Genomic DNA, 22,293 nt, shown 5'->3' with positions numbered 1-22,293 from the left:
ATTTGCCTGTTAATGTGCTGTTTTCCATTCAGTTGTTCTGGTAGCCTTGATAAGCAATTTAGAAGCAGCTTTTTAAAACTTTGTTTATTGAAAACTGGCCCTATACACAGACCATGGCAGCTCTTCGTAGGTAATTAGATGACTAATTTTTCTCTCAAACTTTTTTAATAAAAGCTTTTTAATGATGTTCATTGCTTTTAAAAGCGTGGTTTGTTGCTACAAATGAAATTCAGTATTATATCCAATAGAATGTAGTGTAATTACTGAAAATGTCAGGAAAAAAATCATTAGATAGTCCCACCTGAGAACAACATTATAAGGAAGAACCAGCATATGTATAGAAAATATTTTGCTTTTTTTGCTCAGTATAATAAAGACATGTATCATATGACCTCACTCATATGAGGAATTCTTAATCTCAGGAAACAAACTGAGAATTGCTGGAGTTGGGGGGGGGTAGGAGGGATGGGGCGGCTGGGTGATGGACGCTGGGGAGGGTATGTGCTATGGTAAGTGCTGTGAGTTGTGTGAGACTGTTGAATCACAGACCTGTACCTCTGAAACAAATAATACATTATATGTTAAAAAAAAGAAGATAGGGGCGCCTGGGTGGCTCAGTCGTTAAGTGTCTGCCTTCGGCTCAGGTCATGATCCTAGGGTCCTGACATAAAGCCCCGCATCGGGCTCCCTGCTCGGTGGGAAGCCTGCTTCTCCTTCTCCCACTCCCCCTGCTTGTGTTCCCTCTCTCACTGTGTCTCTCTCTGTCAAATAAATAAATAAAATCTTTAAAAAAAAAGAAGAAGATAGTAGGAAGGGAAAAATGAAGGGGGGCAAATCAGAGGGGGAGACGAACCATGAGAGACTATGGACTCTGAGAAACTAACTGAGGGTTCTAGAGGGGAGGGGGTGGGAGGACGGGTTAGCCTGGTGATGGGTATTAAAGAGGGCACGTTCTGCATGGAGCACTGGGTGTTATACGCAAACAATGAATCATGGAACACTACATCAAAAACTAATGATGTAATGTATGGTGATTAACATAACATAATAAAACTTAAAAAAATGCCCAGTGGTCCAACCTCAAAAAAAAAAGAAAAAAAATATATATTTTGCTTTTCTGCTACAGGAGGTGGCAGTGGTAATGGTAAAGTGTGACTTCAGTTAAGACACTAATGGTAGGGGCACCTAGGTGGCTCAGTCTGCCTTTGGTTCAGGTCATGATCCCAGGGTCCTGGGATCAAGCCCCTCATTGGGCTCCTGCTTCTTCCTCTCCCTCTGCCTGCCACTCCCCCTTGTGCTTGCTTTCGCTCTCTGTCAAATAAATAAAAATCTTAAAAAAAAAAAAAAGACACTAATGGTAAAAGGCTTTGACAAAATTAAAATATATCAACAAACATTTGATTGAATTGATACTGGTGGTCAGATAGTCTGTGACCTAAATTACTCAGGCTTACGAAACTTAAAATGCTGAAGGCTAGCCAGAAAGTCATTTTCAACTTTGATTTTAGTGCCTAAAGAGAGCCTAAGCATTGAGAGTAGAAAAAGCAGCATATGCTTTATTTTAAAAATATATTATTGATTAAGGACTTAAGTAATCTCTTATTTTGCGCTAATAATACTATTTCTGTTACTCCTTTATGTTTTTAAATTTGACGTCTTTTATTCTTTGATCTTGCTGTATTCCTGTTCTTTTAGAATTATTTCACTGAAAACATTTAGAGGAAAATAGCCAGTATTAAGTCTTCGGTGGGAGAAAGACTTGAAACAGAATTTGAAGTAGAATAACTACTTTATCTGTAAATGGAAATGTTGACTTGATATATGGTATGACATATTTCTATAAATGGAGGATTCTTTTTATAGATGAAAAATTTAAGTCCACAAGGTTGGGAAGTGACAGAAATCAGATCCTTAATGGAATGTTCAAGCAGTGAGATGAAGGAAGGCTAGAATTTTCTAGACAAACGTGTTTTCAAAAAGGGGGACTTGAAAATATAGAACCTGAAATGTAGAATGAACAGCTTTTCAGAATCCTAAATTTATTTCCCTAAAGGTCAGTTGTGCAAGTTTGTTGACTATCAGAACATTTTAGTATACTTAACTATAGCTTTAATTCCTATCAGGAGATAAGCTCATAAAAGGATTTTTCAAGTTGATCCCTTCTATGAACCATTCTTGCGGTCATCTCAATCACTGTGTATTTAGATAAATTCTTCCACATGCTTAGAAAAGCAATGTTATTTCTTTTTACCCTCATTGTTTTAATATTCTAGGATTTGGTAGAGTATAACATACAAATTATATGTATGTAGTACGTGTATATGCTTGTAATAATCTGAGATTTTATCATTACACATGTGTTATTTTCTGTTATTAATCAGCAAAATTAGATGTCATACAAACCTAAAACTCTATAGGGACAAATTCTTAAGTTCTTTTCTCTGACTCTTAAATGGCACCAGAGAATTCATTGCTTGAGGTTAGGTCAGGGCCATAACAATAACAACAGTTATCAACCAGTTATAGCGGCTTGGATGATGCCAAAGCCGTTATGTGTCTTACGTCACGTACTTCACAAGAGCCCTATGAAATGGCAGTATCCGTATCTGCCACTACAGAAGATGGAAATGGAGGCCAAGGAAAGTTAATAGCATGCCCCAAACAGACTGCTGACAGTAGAAAGCTAGCTAGCAAGTGTTGAAACTAAGCATTTAAACTCAGATTTGACTCTAGACCATGCTTTAAACTGTATTGTGCCTCAACACAAATACATTGTTTTTTATTTGAGAAAAGTAGGATTGTTTTGTGATTTACTTGTTCCCTTGTTTACTTTACAACATGAGATAGAGATCTAAATCTACTTTAATACATGCATGATATATTTTATAGATGTATTATAGCTTATTTAACTTCTGTGGCCTTAATGGTTAGTGTCTTGGTTCATAATAAAGTGATACCAGCTGGGTGACTTACAAGCAGCATTGATGTATTTCTCACAGTTCTGGAGCCTGCAGAGTCCAAGACCAGGACAGCAGCAGGTTCGGTGTCTGGTGCGGGCCCTTCACTAGGTCACTGACGGCTGTCTTCTCCCTCTGACCTCCCAGGCCAGGGGGCAAGGGGGCTCTTTCAAGCCTCTTGTATGAGGGCACTAATCCCATTCAGAGTGCTCCCCTCTCATGACCTAAGCACCTCCCAAAGGCCCCATCTTCTTGGGCATTAGGTTTCAAGGTATAATTCAGGGGTGGGATGAGTGGGAAGGATACAGACATTCAGAGCATAGCAGATATTTAGATGGTTTAGTAGTTTCGTTTAGAAAAAAACAGAGATTTAACCTTGAATTCTCATATGTAAGGGTTTACTGCCTCTAGTATGTATTTAATCTAGTGTGTAATGTGAATATCAGCCTCCTAGGTGGCCTTTTGTGAACAAGAGATCAGTGTTTTTTAGACTGTCTTTATTTAAAAGTTCTCATTCACTTGTTTTGACAGGAGTTGTGAAGTTATATATAATTTGCTAAGTAGAATTTTATGTTCAAAATACATACCTGCAGATATATATATTTTATGATTGAACTGAACAAACTGATTTAATGGTTATGTATTGGTAATTTGTTCGTATAGTTCTGAAATGTGACCTTTAGAAGAAAATGTTATTAGACCTTGCTATTGTAAGTTTGAATCAATGTTTTCCTTGTGCTCTGTATATTAAAATGAAATTAAAATATTAGTATATAAGAGTTATTGTGGTACCTTTATAAAGCTTTATAGGCTTGTAAACTTGTGATGTCAAAATTATAGGCAAATATACTAATAAGTAGTCCTTTTAAAAGGTAAACTGTGAGGACATTTACCAACAATAACTATTATCTGATGGTTTCAGGGGATGACATCTAGAATCTTGGTGTAAATGTCAAATGTTATAAACTGTGAGAAAGTAGATTGGCATTTAATTAGGTTGCAGACCATTTAAATGGAAACAATAATAGGAATGACATTTAAAGGGAGGTTTCAACTTTAATGCAGGTCAGTAGCTGTGTGTGAGGTCAGTAGTACTAGATGGCAGTAGGGTTTTTGGTTTTTTGTTTTGTTTTGTTTTGTTTTAAGCTTTATAAATATACCCTTTATTCTTTGTGTAATTTCTTAAGCAGTTTGGAGACTTGACATTCCTATAGTGGAAGAAAACCTACATGTGTGATATTTAAATGATGATAGACACATGGGTTCAACTTTTTTAGTTTTAAACAGATTATTTAATGCAGATTTAAATGTCATCTACCTGGATACTGCTCCATATAATATCATATGGTAATAATCTATATTATTAACATTAAAATAATAAAAGGTTTTTAAAAATGTGAAATCACTTGAAAGAGTTTTTATATTAAGTGCAAATATATGAAACATGTCAGTAGATTCTTCAGCCCAAATGCACTTTAGCTATAATACAAATACACTGAGCCCTTTGGGTTACCTACTTTCTTTTTTTTTTTTTTTATAAAGATTTTATTTATTTATTTGACAGAGAGAGACACAGCGAGAGAGGGAACACAAGCAGGGGGGAGTGGGAGAGGGAGAAGCAGGCTTCCCGCCGAGCGGGGAGCCCGATGCGGGGCTCGATCCCAGGACCCTGGGATCATGACCTGAGCCGAAGGCAGACGCTTAACACCTGAGCCACCCAGGCGCCCTGGGTTACCTACTTTCTTGATTCTTAGACTGCCTTCCACTCTTTCTTACCTCCGTTCTTGCATTGAACTATTTGGATCACTCCTTCTTTCCTTTGAGATCATTTTCTGACTTGCTTCCCATACTTGTGAGAGCTTGATTTTCTGTGGGCTGTGCCAGGTCAGTAGTTAACGGTCACGTTAGTCTAAGATTCAGTAGGCCAGAGTGAAGACAGAAAGAAATGTCAAATAATGGTTATTGTCTGCTGGTTAACTGAACATCATAAAAAAAAATGGTTATTGTCATTAGGCGGTATTTTCAAAAAAAGTAAGAACTGCAAAGTTGTTGGCCAAAGCCTACAAAGTCTGTATTATCTGTTGCCATTAGAACATTGCCCGACAGACAACCACGACACCTGAATGGCATACAACATGCACTTAATGCTTATACTTCTCCAGGCAGATGGAGGGCAGCTAGGTTGCTTATCTTTTTTTTTTTTTTAAAGATTTTATTTATTTATTTATTTGACAGAGAGAGAGACACAGTGAGAGAGGGAACACAAGCAGGGGGAGTGGGAGAGGGAGAAGCAGGCTTCCCGCTGAGCAGGAAGCCTGATGCGGGGCTCGATCCCAGGACCCTGGGATCATGACCCGAGCCGAAGGCAGACGCCCAACGACTGAGCCACCCAGGTGCCCCTAGGTTGCTTATCTTGGTTGGGTTTGCTCACAGCAGGCTGGCTGCTGCTGGAGGCTGACTTCAACCGCAGTTAAATACTCTGCTCTGTTCTGCATGTCTCTCCTCCTGCAGCAGGCTCCCTTGGGCTTAATCCCATGATGAAGGCAGAAGCACACGAGAGAAAATATTCTCAAAAGTCTGGCTCACCAAAATAACCCAACCACAGTGCAGTATTAAATTGCAAAGGATGGGGATGCAGACAGGGATGAAGGATTGGGACCAATCGTGCCATCTGTCACAAAGCCAAATTAGGAACATGGCAATAACAAGAAAAGAGAGTTCATGAACTTTTCTTTTTATTCCTTAATGTCCCTACTTGAATCCTGTCTGTATGTATTAAATTTTTAAAAATATCTATTTACATATGTATGTATTTTTTTTTAGCTATAAAAAATGGGAGTTGAAAATCTGCATATAACAGCCTAAAAACTAAGAGCCTACTATTGACTGGGATCCTTACAAATAACATTAAACAGTCAATTAACACACATTTTGTATGTTATAATATCATATACATATATAATATAATAATCATATACCATATTCTTACAATAAATTAGAGAAAAGAAAGTGTTATTAAAATCATAGGGAAGAGAAGATACATTTATAATACTGCATTGTATTTATTGGAAAAAATATATGTGTAAGTGGACCTGCACAGTTCAAACCCATGTTGTTCAAGAGTCAGCTGTATTATTTGTAGGTGCACAACATAATATTTTTTAAGGATTTTTTTTTTTTTAAGAGAGAAAGAGAGCGGGGGAGGGGCAGAGAGAGAGAAACTTAAACAGACTCCCCGCCTGATATGGGGCTTGATCTCAGTGACCCTGACATCACTACCTGAACTGAAATCAAGAGTCGGATGCTTAGCCAACTGCACCACCGAGGTGCCCCTAATTTTTTTTCTTGTGGTGAGAACTTTTTTTTTTAAGTTTGTTTGTTTGTTTGTTTACTTAAAGTCATCTCTACACCCACTGTGGGGCTTGAACTCATGACCCCAAGATCAAGAGTCACATGCTTTTCCAACTGGGCCAGCCAGGCGCCCCTCTGGTGGTGAGAACTTTTAAGATTTACTCTTTTAGCAATTTTCAGTATACAATACAGTATTGTTAACTATAGTCCTCTGCTATACGTTATATTCCCATGACTTACTTATCTTATAATAGAGTTTTATATTTTTTGACCATTTTCACCCACATTTCCCCCACCCCCTGCCTCTAGCAATCACCAATCTGTTCTTTGTATCTATGAGTTCTTCTTTTTAAAATATTCCAGATGGAAGTGATATCATGCAGTATTGATTATCTGTCTGGCTTATTTTACTTAGCATAATGCCTTTAAGGTCCATGCATGTTGTCACAAATGACAGGATTTCCTTCTTCTTTTAATGGCTGAATAATATCCCATTGCATATATGTATGTATACATGTATATATGTGATGTATGTATGAATATGTTTATGTGTATACATATATATATACATACACATATATATGTACATATATCTCACATTTTCTTTATCCAGTCATCCATTCATGCTCACTTAGGTTGTTTCCAGGTCTTGGCGAGTATAAATAAGGCTGCAATGAACATAGGAGTACAGATATCTTTTCAAGATAGTGGTTTTCTTTTCTTTGGGTAAATACCCAGAAATAGAATTAGAAGTAGATCCATATGATAGTTCTATTTTTTAATTTTTTGAGAAAGCTCCATAATGTTTTCCGTAGTGGCTGCACCAATTTATATTCCCAACAGCAGTGCCCAAAAGTTGCCTTTTCTTCAGATCCTCACCGCTTGTTATATTTTTTGTCTTTTTTGATACTAGCCATTCCAATAGGTATGAGGTGTCATAATATCATTGTGGTCATCTATTCAGATCTAATCTCTAATTGGATTTTTTGTTTTTTGCTGTTGGGTTGCATGAGTTCTTAATACATACAAGATATTAACCTCTTATGACACATAATTGGCAAATATCTTCTCCCAAGTGTGTATTAAATTTTTATGGAATTTAATATCACTTTCATAGCCAAAAGATAGAAATTTATTACTATCATAATTCACTTAATGATTTTAATTAATGTTAATATTATTTTAAAAAACTCATGAGCCTTTTTCTGTATACTTCATTTGATGGTATATATTTTGACCCCTTATCACATTTTCTAATCCTTATTGCCCTAAACCTGTTTTCATTACTACAGTATATAATATTCAAATATTTTTCTTCTTCTGTGATTTCTTTTGTTACAAAATATACTTTTATTTATTTTTAACTTAATTTCAGAATGTGGAGTTTCTTCAGTCTCTGAACTATTAATAGAATAGATACTAACTCCAGGAAATAGAAGTAGTAGTTAGAGACTTGAAAAGAAATTTGGGCAATTGAATCTTGACTCATAATTTTTTACTGCCATGTTAGCACTTCAATACCATGAAGATTTTTTACATATATTATTCACTTTTTCAAGGTATTCTCATTAACAGGATTAGTCTGAATTACCTGGTCCATTTGACAGGAATTAGAAGTCTCAACACTGTAGAGCTTTTACCTCTTTTCAAGCATATTAATGATCAAAAAAGCTTTTATTCTCATCCCTGTTCTAGGGTATTGGAATATAGTTTAATTCCCTAATGTATGCTTCAAAGTTATACTCTGTGGAAGTATGTTTTTTGGGGTATTTTTTTGTTTTTTTGTTGTTTTTTAAATTTTTTATTTTTTTTATTTTATTATGTTAATCACCATACATTACATCATTAGTTTCTGATGTAGTGTTCCATGATTCATTGTTTGCGGATAACACCCAGTGCTCCATTCAATACGTGCCCTCTTTAATACCCATCACCAGGCTAACCCATCCCCCCACCCCCCTCCCCTCTAGAATCTTCAGTTTGTTTCTCAGAGTCCATAGTCTCTCATGGTTCGTCTCCCCTTCCGATTTCCCCCCCTTCATTTTCCCCTTCCTACTATCTTCTTCTTTTTTTTAACATATAATGTATTATTTGTTTCAGAGGTACAGGTCTGTGATTCAAGAGTCTTACACAATTCACAGCGCTATGGTGAGTGCTGTGGAAGTATGTTTTTAAGAGAGAAAATTGTCAGCATTTAGTCAAGGTTAGGCTTTGATTCACTCAGAGCACCCTCCTACCTAGCACGCTCAGATGTACAGATACACCTAACAGTAAAGATCTAGCCATATTCACAAATAAGATAGAAAGAAAACCTACCTTTGCCTCTTAGGGCTGCTGTAAGTACCAGCCTAATGTGATGTGAGGTGAGATGGCCTGGTAAGTGGAACCAGGCCAAAACACACTCAGGAATTGGATCTGCAGTGTGCCAGTGTGATGGGATTTCTGAACCATAAGCATTAGATATGGTTGCGAATTGGAGAACAGTGGTGGTAGTGGTGGGGAGGGAGGCATGGTTGAAAGGGCTACTCTAAAACCCCCAGACACTTGGGATAATCAGAGAGGGGAAGAGGAAAAGACACATAACACTTCCTTTAAAAATTAGAAGGCTAACTAAAGTTGGCTGCATTTGAATACAAAAGAACTCATTTACATCTTAGAAGACTGATTTTTTTTTTTTAATTATCCTTTTCGATATCAAGCAGATAGCACACTTGGGCAACTTTTACTCAACTCACTAGTAGGAAGTTGTGCCAATTTAGAATATTTTCGGAGACATACCTAAAAAAATGGTGTATATGGAAAGTGTTCTGTAATAGGAATCAAGAAAATCTTTTTTCTCCTCGGACAATCTTTTTTTAAAATCATAATATCTTAGGGTAGGAATTGTTAACCTAGAAGGTGGGTGAAGGGGCTTCAGGGCATCTGTGAACCCCAGGAAATTATCAAATGTTATGACATGTGAATTTTTTCTGGGAAAACATGATATATTTCAAAGAGGTCTATAGTCCTTCCTTCCTCCTGAAATAACTGAACTGTATCTAGAAAATCTCCCAATATGTGTTATTCGCAAACTATAATGTCTTAATAGGGGAAATAGAAGAGGGGATATGGGCTACTTGGGTAGAATGATGAATGATTTTTAGAAAAGTTGATCAGGCCCTTGGAAGAATAGATGGGAGATACAGTTTGTGACAAAATTTGTGTGGGTGTGATGGCTACTTCCTTCGGCGTTTTCTGTCCTGCGATAAGAGTGGGTCTTCCCTGGTTGATGAAACTTTTAGGAAGAGGATTTATGACAGTTGAGTTCCTTTTGGAGGACCTGCCTTTAAGCAGATATGGCAGGTTCAGAGAAAGCCATTCTGAAATATTTGCTATTTTTCAGTGACTTCAACTCAAAATAATATACCAGAGAAGCATATTTTGGAGTGGCATGTCCTGAACTCCTTCATACACAAGTTATACAGAAATCAACTATTTCTGTATACCATCTACAAACAGAAAATAGAATTTATTTTTTAAAAACATTATTTATAATGGCATCAGAAAATAATATGCTTCTATGAATAATTTGAGAAAACATGGGCAAGACTGCACTGAACACTCTAAGTCACATTAAGAGAAATTAAAGGAGTAAATAAATGATGGCACATACTCTCTTCATGGATTGGATGGCTCAGTATAATAAACATATCCGTTCTTCCAAAATTGATCTGTAGGTTCAGTGTAACAGTATACTTTTTACCAATGCAGAAATATTTGTTCTACTAATATTAAGATCCATTAGAAACCTACAGTAATTAAGATGCTGAAGTTTTAGCACAAGGATCGAGACATGCATTGAAAGAGAAATAGCCCCACACATATACAGTCACTTGCTGTGTGACAAAGATGGCAGAAGAGCAGTGGGGAAAGGATGGTCTTTTCAGTAAGTAATGATGGGTTCATTTGATAGCCTTGTGGAAAAAAAATGAAAGTTAGCTCTCACGAGAGGCAAAAATAAATATTAGGTAGAATGTAGATCTAAATGTGAAAGGGGAAACCTAATACAAATACCCATACATGGGGACGCCTGGGTGGCTCAGGAGGTTAAGCATCTGCCTTAGGTTCAGGTCATGATCCCCGGGTCTGGGATCGAGCCCTACATTGGGATCCCTGCTGAGCAGGAAGCTTACTTCTCCCTCTTCCTCTGCCCCCCCTCCCCACTGTCTTTCTCAAATAAATAAATAAAATCTTAAAAAAAAAAAAGAAATACCCATACATATACACCATGAGACATGTATAACAGCGTTATTTATAATAGCCTCAAATTAGAAACAGCCCAAATGCCCATCAACACTAGAACAGATATGTAAATGCTGAGATATTCATCAGTGGAATACTGTGCAATACTGAAAAATGAACAAACTACAGCTTACATACATTCCTACGTGGATGAATCTGACAAACATAATATTGAGCAAAATACAAACATGTATATAGTTATTATAAATGAAATATTATGTCCCAAATGATTCCATTTGTTTAAAGAAGTCACTTTATAGGAGGGAGGAGGAGATGATTGAGTTGGAACTACAAGGAAGGGTTTTTGGAGTGCTAGTAATATTTAAATTTTTTGTCTGTGGTTACAAGAGTTTTTGATTTGTGATAACTCATTTATCTATACCTTGATGTTTTTTATACATTTCTATCTTGATTTTATATTTCAATTAAAAATACTTTTAAAAACTGTAAAGGTATCTGTAGAGGTGGCACATAGGTGTATCCTAGCTTTATAGGAGGATAATCATTTAGTGTTTAGGACTTGAAAAAATATGGAGGCTTTTATAAATTTTGGAAGATGTTTAGTGACTCTCTAATGTTGAATAAACTAATCTTAGAAAAAAAGTAAAAAAGGACTAAGATCGGGAAAAGTAGAAATGCCTGTTTTTCTTCTTGAGTTCACCAACCACCCACCTCTCCCCAGTTTAAACATCTAAGAACTTCTTAAAATAAACTAACCAAAATTAGATATAATATGCTGTACATTTGGAAGTTTGGAGAAAATAAAGGGATGTGAATGTGTGTGTGCGCACAAGTGCATGCATGTGTGCGTGTAAGGCATCTTTTCTTGGGTGTAGATTTATTTTTTTACTTTTGTAAAATACATGCGGCCACTCCCTTTGCTGAGAACCCTATTTAGTTGGGAAATTGAATTTCTAATTGTAATCATTCTGGTAGCCATCAAAGATTGACAGTAATGACATGGAATATTGAGCTCTGGGGAATTCAAGATTCCCTTCCTTTTTCTCTCAAGAATTTGTAGAAAATGCTTCAAGAAAATATTGATAGTTTGAGAGCTTGGTTACAAACTAGTGAGGGAAATAGTGAGGGAGATACCTGGTAATCTTGTGAAGATTTCTATGTGCTAATATGGAAAACTCTCTAAGACATATTATGAAGCTAGAAAAAGAAGGTGAAAATAGTACATTTAGTCCCACCTGTAAATAAAACAGATAATATAACTAAATGCTGTTTTATGCTTTTTTCTTTTTTCTTTCTCTTTTTTTCTGGAAGGTCACAAGAAGAAACTGTTAGTGTATAACTTTGGAGAGTGGGACTAAAGATGTGGAGAGAGAACATTTGGTTTTCAGTTTATACTTTTAAGTTAGTTCTGTTTCAGTTTTTACCATATGCAGGTTTTTAACTTGCAGAAGAAATAAGTGAATTCGCACCCAAAGGGACTGATCACACTGAATGAGGCTGAGGAGAGAGATACAAGTGGCTTAAAAGCCAACGGAAGTCTGGTAGCTATTGAAGCAGTTTGTGCTCTGGATTCTGTTATGCATAAAGTGGCACCTTCAACCCAGAGCCCCTGGTTTTAAGGACCCTGCTTCTTCAGCCTTGTCATGTGCCTGTATTCTGGAACACTGAGAGACTAGAGACTGGCTAAATGCTTGTGCTCTCCTGGAATTCCTGTGACCCAATCTGATATCCTTGAAACTCTGTAACCTTAACTCTAGATCACGCCAGCCCTTGCAGAATATAGTAGGGGGTTTGGCCTTGGCCTTCATTCTGAAAGGGAAGCCATTTAATGGTTGGACAGAAAAGGAGGAAATCTAACTCAAAAAGAAGGATCGAAATGCAAGAAATAAGAGTAAGTGTAAGCAATTAGTAAACATGTAGGTAAATCCAAGCCTTAATTGCATAAAATAAGAAATAATAGTGACTAATTTGGGACATATAAACAAGATAGAACTGAAATACTTATCCACATTAAAGTTTGAAATGAGGAGAAGGGGTAATGAATTTTAAAGCATTCTTAAAATGCTTATATTATTCAGGAGGACTGTAAAGCCATAGATATTTTGGCTTAAATTGAATATGAATTTTAACAATTTAATTATGACCACTGAAAGAATAGAAATAGAATGTATAACTTCTAAATGAACTGATGGAAAAATGGGTAGAAGAGAAAAGTATCAGTTCAATAAAAGGCTGAGAAATGAACGGAATAAAAAGAAGCAAAGAAAATCATATGAGAATTACATAGTAAGATGGATTTCAAATATATCACTGATCACAATAAATGTAAACAGACTAAACTGACCACAGACATTTCTCAATTTGGATAGAAACAATAAATTTAGCTTTGTGTGATACACCTAAAACATAAGTGATGTGGGTTCACAAGCAAGCAAACAGTCAAAAAAGAATTCTTGAGACATTTTTGGTGCAAAAAGGTGCTTTTCTTATAGCCCAGGGATAGGACCTGTGTGCAGAAAGAGTTGCACTTTTTGCTGTATGAAGCTGATGGTTATATGCTTAGTGCTCAAAGGGGAGGAAACAAGCAAGGAATATTAGATCATAAATGTCTTCTTCAAACTTCCACTCATAAAACTACTTTAGCAAGATTCCTCTGGTGCTTATCATTCAGCTTGATATTAACTATCGGTGAGAGGTACAGGCAGTCATGAGACCCTTTAAGAATGTAGCAACCAGTACGTATTTGATCCTTATCGGAACTATGCAGGCTATAGGTCAGCCTTCTGGGCTAACGGTGGACATTTTTTTGCCTCTATCTCTCATCAATAAGGACATATAAAGGATGAAGTAAAAGAATGGAGAAAAAATATTTCAGGGACACTTGGGTGGCTAAGTCAGTTAAGTATCTGCTTTGCTCAGGTCATGATCCCAGGGTGCTGGGATCGAGCCCCGCATCAGGCTCCTTGCTCAGTGGGGAGCCTGCTTCTCCCTCTGCCTGCCGCTCCCCCTGCTTGTGCTCTCTCTCCCCACCCCTTGACAAATAAATAAATAAATCTTAAAAAAATATTTCAAGCAAATACTAATTAGATGAAAGCTGATAAAAAGAGCTATAATAATATCAGACAAAATAGATTCTAAAGTAAAAAGCATTATTAGGGATTTGGGGAGGTGTCATAAAATGAGAAAAAGAACAATTCACTAGAAAAGTATAAGAATTATGATACACTTTACAAGGCAGCCTCAGACTAATAAAATGAATAGATAGAATTTCAGAAATTGACAAATCCACTATTAAAATGGGAAGTTGCGTGGGTCAGGGGGTTAATCAGGCCACTGTAGAATGATACTCTTTAGAATTACTTCCTTAAGACTCCTTCTCAGACAATTGTAGTCATTTAAGGCAGATAAAAAGTTAGAAAGACTTTGCCAGATTTTGCAAAATAAATTTCTAGTTTTTTTAGATAATAATTGCTCTCAACCAGGTAACCTTTTTTTTTTTTTCCTGGTTTAACATTATAAACACTACTAGTAAGGTTAATATTCAGAGAGGCTTATTACTTTGGAGTTCAATAATATAAATTTTTTTTTGTTATTAGGACTTTAGTTAAATTGAAATTTATCTTTTGACTGTACATGAAGAACTTTGCTATGAAAATTAATACTGCATTCAAGATTGTAGGTTTAATTACATTAGAACTTACATCTCTCAAAAACTGAAAGTAGTAGTCTATATTTGCAAATATATAAACTACTAATTATTTTTTTAAATTTTATTAGCTAACTTAGGTTTTAATAGTAGGGTGCTAGGAAATTATTTTTTTTAATTTTATTAGTTAATTTAGGCCTTAATAGTAGGATGCTGGGATTTTAGTTTTTCCATATCCCTGAGGATAATAAACTTTCATTTCTTTTGGAAAATCTGTAGTTTGAAATTCACTCTGTACTAAACCCACAGTATTGTAAATCAAAGAGGCCTCCTTCTGTATACTTCATGTAAAGAGTTTTTCTGTTGATTAATGAATTAATCATAGTATTCGTTATTGGAAAATGGGGAAAGCTCAGTATACCTGACAGTGAACAGTTCTCTCTTCTTCAAGGAATTAAAAATATGCAGACTTGTGACTCTAAATTTAATTAACAAGGCCAGTGTTTAGGAGCCAGTGATTGGTCGTGGGTAGGTGGAAATTCCATCTGTTGTTCAAAAGCATAAGGTCCTTAGAAGAGAAATAAGTAAGAGCTCTAAATGATCCATTCTGAGCAAATTGTGTTCGCCTTTCCCACCCTCTGTGGTTACCAAATCCCGTGTGTCAGGTGGACATTTTGACCTAAAGGACAGGAGTGTGGAAGATCTAGAGGAGGTTAATGAGAAAAATAGGTTGATAAAATGGCTTTGTAACAGGAATACAAGGTGTATGAGCAACACAGTTTTGAATTATAAAGCTACGTGTCATTCCTATGTGCATATAAACAAGATTTGCTCTTATTTCCACCTTTTTGGTTGTATATTAACTGTCTAAAAGGCAGTTCATTCAACTGTCTAAATGGGTTCATTTCAAGCTGTCACCTCTTTGATAACAGATTTGTGTGAAGGCTTAATCTGATGTCAGAACATAGCGTTACTGTTGAATCTGTTCTGTGGTTAAATGTACCTGTCCTTACTTTTAGATAAATAGATATGTAGTAACACTTCCTTTTTTTTTTATCAAGTGGTCAAATATTGGACAAATTCAACAGTCTGAAATATAAATAAGAACCAAGAAGGGAATAAAAATATCCTCTGAACTGCTAGAACTGATGTCACAGTATACACTTCATTCATAGGAACTTCTCCCAGCTATCATGTGATTAGTCCTCTCTTTTCCCACTTTAATGCAAGTTAGACCAGGATGAGGGGAGATAAGAGAAGATCAAGAAGAGAAAACTAACACCTTAGGAATAAGAGATGGATTCCTAAAAATCTCTAAAAGTTAAAGAAAAAGGAAAGACAACATTTCTAAAGACAGGAGTGAAGGGGCAAGCAGCCATATATACCCACTAAGCTCTGATGGAGTCACTTTTAAAACAGAAATGTGTAGTCGAACAAACACGATTCACTGGAACACTAGTGAGCACATACAGTGGTTCATTTTAAGTCGAATTTGCCTTCTTAAGGTACATGTTCTGTGTGCCTTATTTATGAAACCAGAAACGTGTGACATACACTGTAGGAAGATTTTCTTGGAAATATTTTCTGATAGTTTTAGCATCTAAGAAAATTAGTTTCATTTGTCAGGGAAGTTTAGTTAAGCTGACATGCCAGGGAAATGAAGAATTGCTACAGAAATCTACGAATTTGTCATTTGCTGTACGTTTGCAGAAACATGCCCTATGTCTGGGTTCCAAATACAATATAATTTTTAATGTGTTACAGACTAGAGATGTTTGATCATTTAATTGTGAGTGCATGTGTTTAATTTTGTTTTTTATAGGATAATTGACATGTTATAATGAGCTAAGTGATATTTAATTATTCTTCTTGTATTCCTTAATCTCAACCAGGTAATCTATGATTAAGGCATTTGATAAGTAACTAAAGTAAATAAAAATCAGTTATTTTCATCTGTGTCACAGATTAGTAAATCAAAAGAAACTATCTTGGGGCCCTTGGGTAGCTCAGTCGGTTAAGCGTCCAATGCTTGATTTCGGCTTTGGTCATCTCAGGGTTGTGAGGTTGGGCTCCATACTCCGCGGGGGGTCTGCATGAGATTCTCTCTCTCCCTCTCCCTCTGCCCCTACCCCCCAACGCACTCTCTCTCTCTCCTCCACCTCGCTCAACCAAATAAATCTTAAAAAAAAAGAAAATATCTTTCCCCAAAACCTTCTTTTGGGCAAGTAAACAGTGACCAAAGCAGTTTATTTTGTCATATTATCTTAAATCTTTCAGGGATGGAGATTGTACATCTTTTGTTTTTATCATTGGATAAAATTATCTTGTGCAAAAGTTTCTAAGTGCATTCTACAAATGAACCTTTTTAAATACTTAATGGAATTCCACAATGCCCTTTACTAATATTTTAGTAACTTTCCTCACTGTGTAATGTTTCATAATATTTCTTAACATTTTTGCTTTCTTTCCAGTCTTTTTGTGAGAGTGAACTCCTGCACAGACTAATTTGCTGTTTGTTTGTTTATTTGTTTTTAGTTAGCTCTGTAACATAAGCACCTCCCATTGTTTTTTCTTACACAATGTGAATTGCCTAATATACCTAACTATTCTCTTATTCTTAGATATGTGGGGTTTTCCAATTTCTCTGTTTTATAAATAGCATTATCTTTGTTCATATAACTTTCTTATATTCTTAGGATACATTTGTAATAGTGGGATAAGTAAGGATATAGCAGCTTTAAGGCTCTTGGAATATATTGTTCATTAGCATCTCTTGACCTAGAAAACACTTAGAATCATTGGACCATCTGTTCAGAAAAACTGATATGACATAGATCAGGGATTACAAATTGATTTCATCCCTCGTGTCAGGTTTAAGAAATTGGTCGTCACTGCCTGGAGCACTGTGTTTGCAAGACCGGAACAGGACTACTTGATTAATGACGTCTTCTGTATGAGTGGGAGGGGGGGAGACAATCTGAGAGCCAAATATTTGCCCTTTATACTTTTCATTAAAATAATAACAATAATAATACTACTTTGGCTTTTGTATGTACTTTTTTTGCTGTGAACCCCAAAATTGGATAGAAAGCATGTATTAGATCAAAGATCTTATCTTAATATAAATTCCTCATTAAAAATTAATTTGGTAATTATACAGCCATGCTCACCACTTACAGAAAAATAAGTATAGATATAACTGTATAACTAAAGGTTTTTGAAAACTTTTCGAAGTTTTTATTAAAAATATTTGATTTAGGGGCACCTGGGTCACTCAGTTAAGTGTCTGGCTCTTGATTTCAGCTCAGGTCATGATCTCAGGGTTGTGAGATTGAGCCCCCAGTGGGGCTCTGTGCTCAATGGGGAGTCTGCTTGAGATTCTCTCCCTCTTCCTCTGAACCTTCTCCCCCCTAACATAAGTAAATAAATCTTTTTAAAAAAAATAAGTGAATCTGGGTAAAGTGTCGATGAGTGCTCCTGGCACTATTCTTATTTATGTAATGTTTTGTAAATTTGAAAATAATCATGGCAGGAATGGTGTTGGAGAGAAGCAGGGTGATCCACGAACCACTCAGGTGTTGGGCTGACTGCATTCTGTGCTATAAAAACAGGATTAGTAGCAGATTATCTTAAATTTCCAATCTTCTAGTTTTATATTTTCACTTTGATATTTGAATTTTGTTCCTTGTTTTTGGCACAGTGATATTTCATCTTTAGTTCTTTTATATAATCAATGTTTTGCTCTTCTAAGTGTAATATTTTCTTTGCAGAACTTTGTAGGTCTCCAATTTAGCCATCTTATTTTAACCTTAGTTTTTACAAGGCTTGAGGCATCCAGCAGATAACCCTTGAAGTCTGGGGATTTTTCTTTCTATACTTTTTTAAAAAACAGCTTTATTAATATATAATTCACCCATGTAAGTGTACAATTCAGTGGTTTTTAGTATATTCACTTAGAACATTTCTTCACCCCAACATGAAACCACCTACCCATTAGCAGTCACTTCCCATTTTACCCGCTTTGCCCATCCCCTAATTACTAATCTGCTTTTTGCCTCTGGATTTGCTTATTCTGGATATTTCATGTAAATGTAATCATTCCATATGAGGCCTTTTGTGATTGACTTCTTTTAGTTAAAATGTTTTCAAGGTTCATCCACATTATAGCATGTCTCAGAACTTCATTCCTTTTTTTTTTTGCTGGGCAGTGTTCCATTGTACGAATAGACTACATCTTATTTATCTACTTATCAGTTGACATCTGGGTTGTTTTCATTTTTGGGCTATTACACTATGGAATAATGTTGCTGTGAACATTTATATACACTTTTTTTGTGAACATGTGTTTTTATTTTTCTTGTGTATATAACAAGGAATCGAATTGCTGGGTATATGGTCACTCTGTGTTTATCTTTGAGGAATCGCCAGACTGGTTTTCCAAAGTGGCCACTCCATTTTACGTTCTCACAAGCAGTGTATGAGGGTTATGATTTCTCCACATTCTGTCCAGCATTTGTTACTATTTGTCTTTTTTATCATAGCATCATCATGGGTCTGACAGGCCTTTTTATACTTTTAAACCCCCCAAACATGGTCATTTATCAGTAATAAAAGGATCTTCATGCTTTTCTAGCAGCAAGCCTGTCTCTCCATTAAGTATGGAATACATAAAATAAATAGACATAAGAAAACATAAGAAAAATTTTTTCCTTTTCCCATTTCTTTTCTACGTTACTACTTCAAAATTATTTGGAGAGGATCTCATGAAAAGTAAGAGAGATTGGATTTTTAAAAATTGTGTAGCTAGAGTTCATAACTTTTAAATGCCTTTACTGATAGATACGTGTTTAGCATTTGACACCTTGAGTCTGCCGTAAACACTGGTGCCACTGATGACTGCCGCTTTATTCTCCAGTTTTAGAGCTCGACTTGATTGCAAGGTGGTGACCATGTCCATAAGGGAAAGCATAATAAACTGGAGTTCTTTAACCTGATGTCAAAAGGTCTTATGTTGACTTTGTAGCCATCATCACGGATTATAATGTTAACAAAGGAATATTCCCTTTAATTGCAGTTTTTAATATTTTTAAATTGAATTTTATTACTGCAAGTAGGAATTGATAAAGTAGGCATTGAGTGTAATTTTTATAAATGTATGTATGTGAGTTCATCAAAGGAAAGTAGAAAGCAAAACAGTATTTCTTTCTCCCAGACTTTATTTGGCTGGCTATAACAAAGGCAAGATGATCTTAGTTTCCCAGCTCTCCTAAAAGGCCGGTTTTTCACATGTTGAGATCTGTATCCACATTCATGGAGTTGACTTAGATCATTTTTATTTGTCCTACTCAAATTTAATCCACCTTTAAAAAAAAATTGTACAGGGGCGCTTGAGTGGCTCAGTCAGTTAAGCATCCAACTCTTGATTTCAGCTCAGGTCATGATCTTGGGGACCTGGGATTGAGCCCAGTGTCGGGCTCCATGTGCAGCAGGGAATTTACTTGGATTCTCTCTCTCTCTCTCTCTCTCTCTCTCTCTCTCCTGTCCCCACTTGTGCACATGCTCTCTCTCTCTAAAATAAATAAGTGAATCTTTAAAAAAGAAAAAAACAGGGTGCCTGGGTGGCTCAGATGGTTAAGCGTCTGCCTTCGGCTCAGGTCATGATCCCAGGGTCCGGGGATCGAGCCCCACATCGGGCTCCTGGCTCAGTGGGGAGTCTGCTTCTCCCTCTCCCTCTGCCTCTCCCACTGCTCATACTCTCTCTCTCTCTGTATCTCTGTGTCTCAAATGAATAAATAAAATCTTTAAAAAAAAGAAAAAAACAGTTGTTACAGAGGACTTGATTAAACTCTGATCAATATGAGAATAGTTTATATGTAGATTCTTTTCTCATATCAAACTATAAGAATTCTAAATTAACTCTTTAAGCATTACATGTCCTCTCCTAAAACTCATGTGTTCAGAACTAAATTAAAGGTGAGGAGTAAAAAGTTCTTAATACCACTTCTACTGATCATGTCTATACAGTATAATCTTAGCTAACTTCCTTTTTCAAGCATATTTTTAATCTATAAAAATGAAAGTAAAACCCTCTTTTCGCCACCTGTTTCATGGAGTAGTATGATGGCTGTCAGATATAAATAGGATGAAGGCTTATTTTTATTCCTCCTTCCCTCCCTTCCTTTATTTACTTTTCTTTTTTTTTTTTCTTGTTTTTGTTTTGATGGCTTATTTCTGAGTTTTTGAGTGGAAAGACTATTGGCAGTTGCCAGAAGGTATTCCCTGAGAGTACTGTGCTGATGTATGAAAATACCAGCACATCCTGGGCTTTTGCGTCACATGTGCCTCGGGTCCATCAGCTCTGAAGTGTTGATGGAAGATGTTCTTCTTGTGCACACAGTTGGGCTAATTGGGTTTCCCCATTCATGGTGTTCTCTCTACAGGGGTTCCTCCTGGCTGTGCCTGAAGTCCAACACTTGACTTGGATATTTACAGTTACCATTTTATTTATTTTTTTTGGTCAGGAGGGCAAGCTTCCCTGTTAAATATGAACTATCATCTTGGTAATTTCTTTCTGTGTTGAATTCTTACAGCTCTCCACACAAGGAGATGCAAGCCAGGTGATTGGGCCTCTTACAGAAGGGCAGAGAAGAAATGTGGCAGTAGTGAATTCACTGTATAAGTTGTACCAATCGGTAACAAAGGTAATCTTTATTTTCTTTTAATTAAGTTCTTTTGACTTAATTTCAGCTTCTTTCTTTTCACCTCAAATTTAGACAACAAGGAATTATTATTTAATTTTTGGCAAAAGAATACAATGAAAACCTGATGACCATAAAGTAAGCTGCAGAATGGACTCTTCTTAACAGTTCTTGTTCCTGGCCTTTATCATTTGTGTCACTTTTCTCTATATATTTGGTTTAAAACATACGAACTCTAGATCATCAGGCTTGGTTGGTATAGTCAAGTTTATTGAGCAAATGATTTAAGGGTAAATCATATGTGTTTTATACCTATTGAAAAGCATAATTTCAATGAACTCTTAATCCCTTCAACATGGAAAGATTCCATCTTTGCACAAAGAAGGGTGGAAGGAGCTGCATTAAACACAGTGAATTTTTATGTTATAATAACTGATGGCTCCTTGGAAGTAGAAAATATATATTCTTTTTGCTGTTGTTTTACTAATGTAATTTTTTAATGATGAACTTTAACTTGTTTGCCTTCATGTATTATTTCTAAGATGAACTGTATTTATAATTACCGGGAAAGCAACACTTTCAACCCAGTCCTTGAATTTGAATAGCTCATGTTTTCTCTCTATAAATTATTTCCAAAATATTTAGTAAGTAGAGAGGTAAATATTTAGAAGACCTGAAGGAAGCTAAAGGTTAGGGGACGCGCTTGAAAACATGACCTTTAATTTGAGTTTTAATATGCTCGATAGGATTTTCGAATAATTTTAAGTGACTATTTACATAAATTTTTAACAAGTCCTTTTGTCAATTAGGAGTTTCCAAAAATGTGTATGTCACACATTTAACAATATATTTTAAAGCATTAACAAGTAAACCTCAGAAAAGTAAGTAACGGAAGTAAATAAAAAGAATAAATGATGTATTTTCCATTCCCTTTCATTATTACTCTAAAGCATCACAGTCAATGAAAGTGTCTATTTAGGCTGATTTAAATGCTTTTATTGATACTTTTGGAATCTTCATTATATTTGTATTGATTTGTAAATGTTTGATATTTATATTTTAAAGACTTGTTGAAAATTATAGTCAGCCTGGAGAAAAGTGAATTTTTTAAAAGAAATATGTAAATACAGCTTTAGACTGACCTTTTCAAGTTAAAACTTTGTAATTAAAACCTATCTAAAGTGAATAAAGGAAAGTCAACTCTTAGAACTCTTAATGTTTTGATTATTTGAAGTATATAGTATAATTGCTTTATATAGTATAATTGCTATATACAGGAAAGTAGTTTTCAACCTATCTTAACTAAGAAATACTCATGAGTTTTTAAAACATGTATGAGATATGATCTAAAGTAATGATACTATTTTATGTGTCTGTGGAAACAGTTTTATCATGTTAT

General features: G+C 35.6%; 1 protein-coding gene across 1 annotated transcript in view; it reads left to right on the top strand.

Annotated features, from left to right (window-relative positions):
* COG5 (component of oligomeric golgi complex 5) overlaps positions 1 to 22,293 on the top strand; it is a 303,390-nt gene that overhangs the window by 243,099 nt on the left and 37,998 nt on the right. Inside the window, exon 15 of the mRNA XM_032402369.1 lies at positions 20,787 to 20,897. Within this exon, the coding sequence (XP_032258260.1) occupies positions 20,787 to 20,897 (111 nt within the window). The remainder of the gene's footprint in view (positions 1 to 20,786; positions 20,898 to 22,293) is intronic.

Source organism: Phoca vitulina, unplaced genomic scaffold, assembly GCF_004348235.1.
Source record: "Phoca vitulina isolate PV1807 unplaced genomic scaffold, GSC_HSeal_1.0 scaffold4, whole genome shotgun sequence".
Taxonomy (NCBI): Eukaryota; Metazoa; Chordata; class Mammalia; order Carnivora; family Phocidae; genus Phoca; species Phoca vitulina.
Note: the sequence above shows the minus strand (reverse complement) of the source record. Positions and strands in the feature narration are given on the sequence as shown.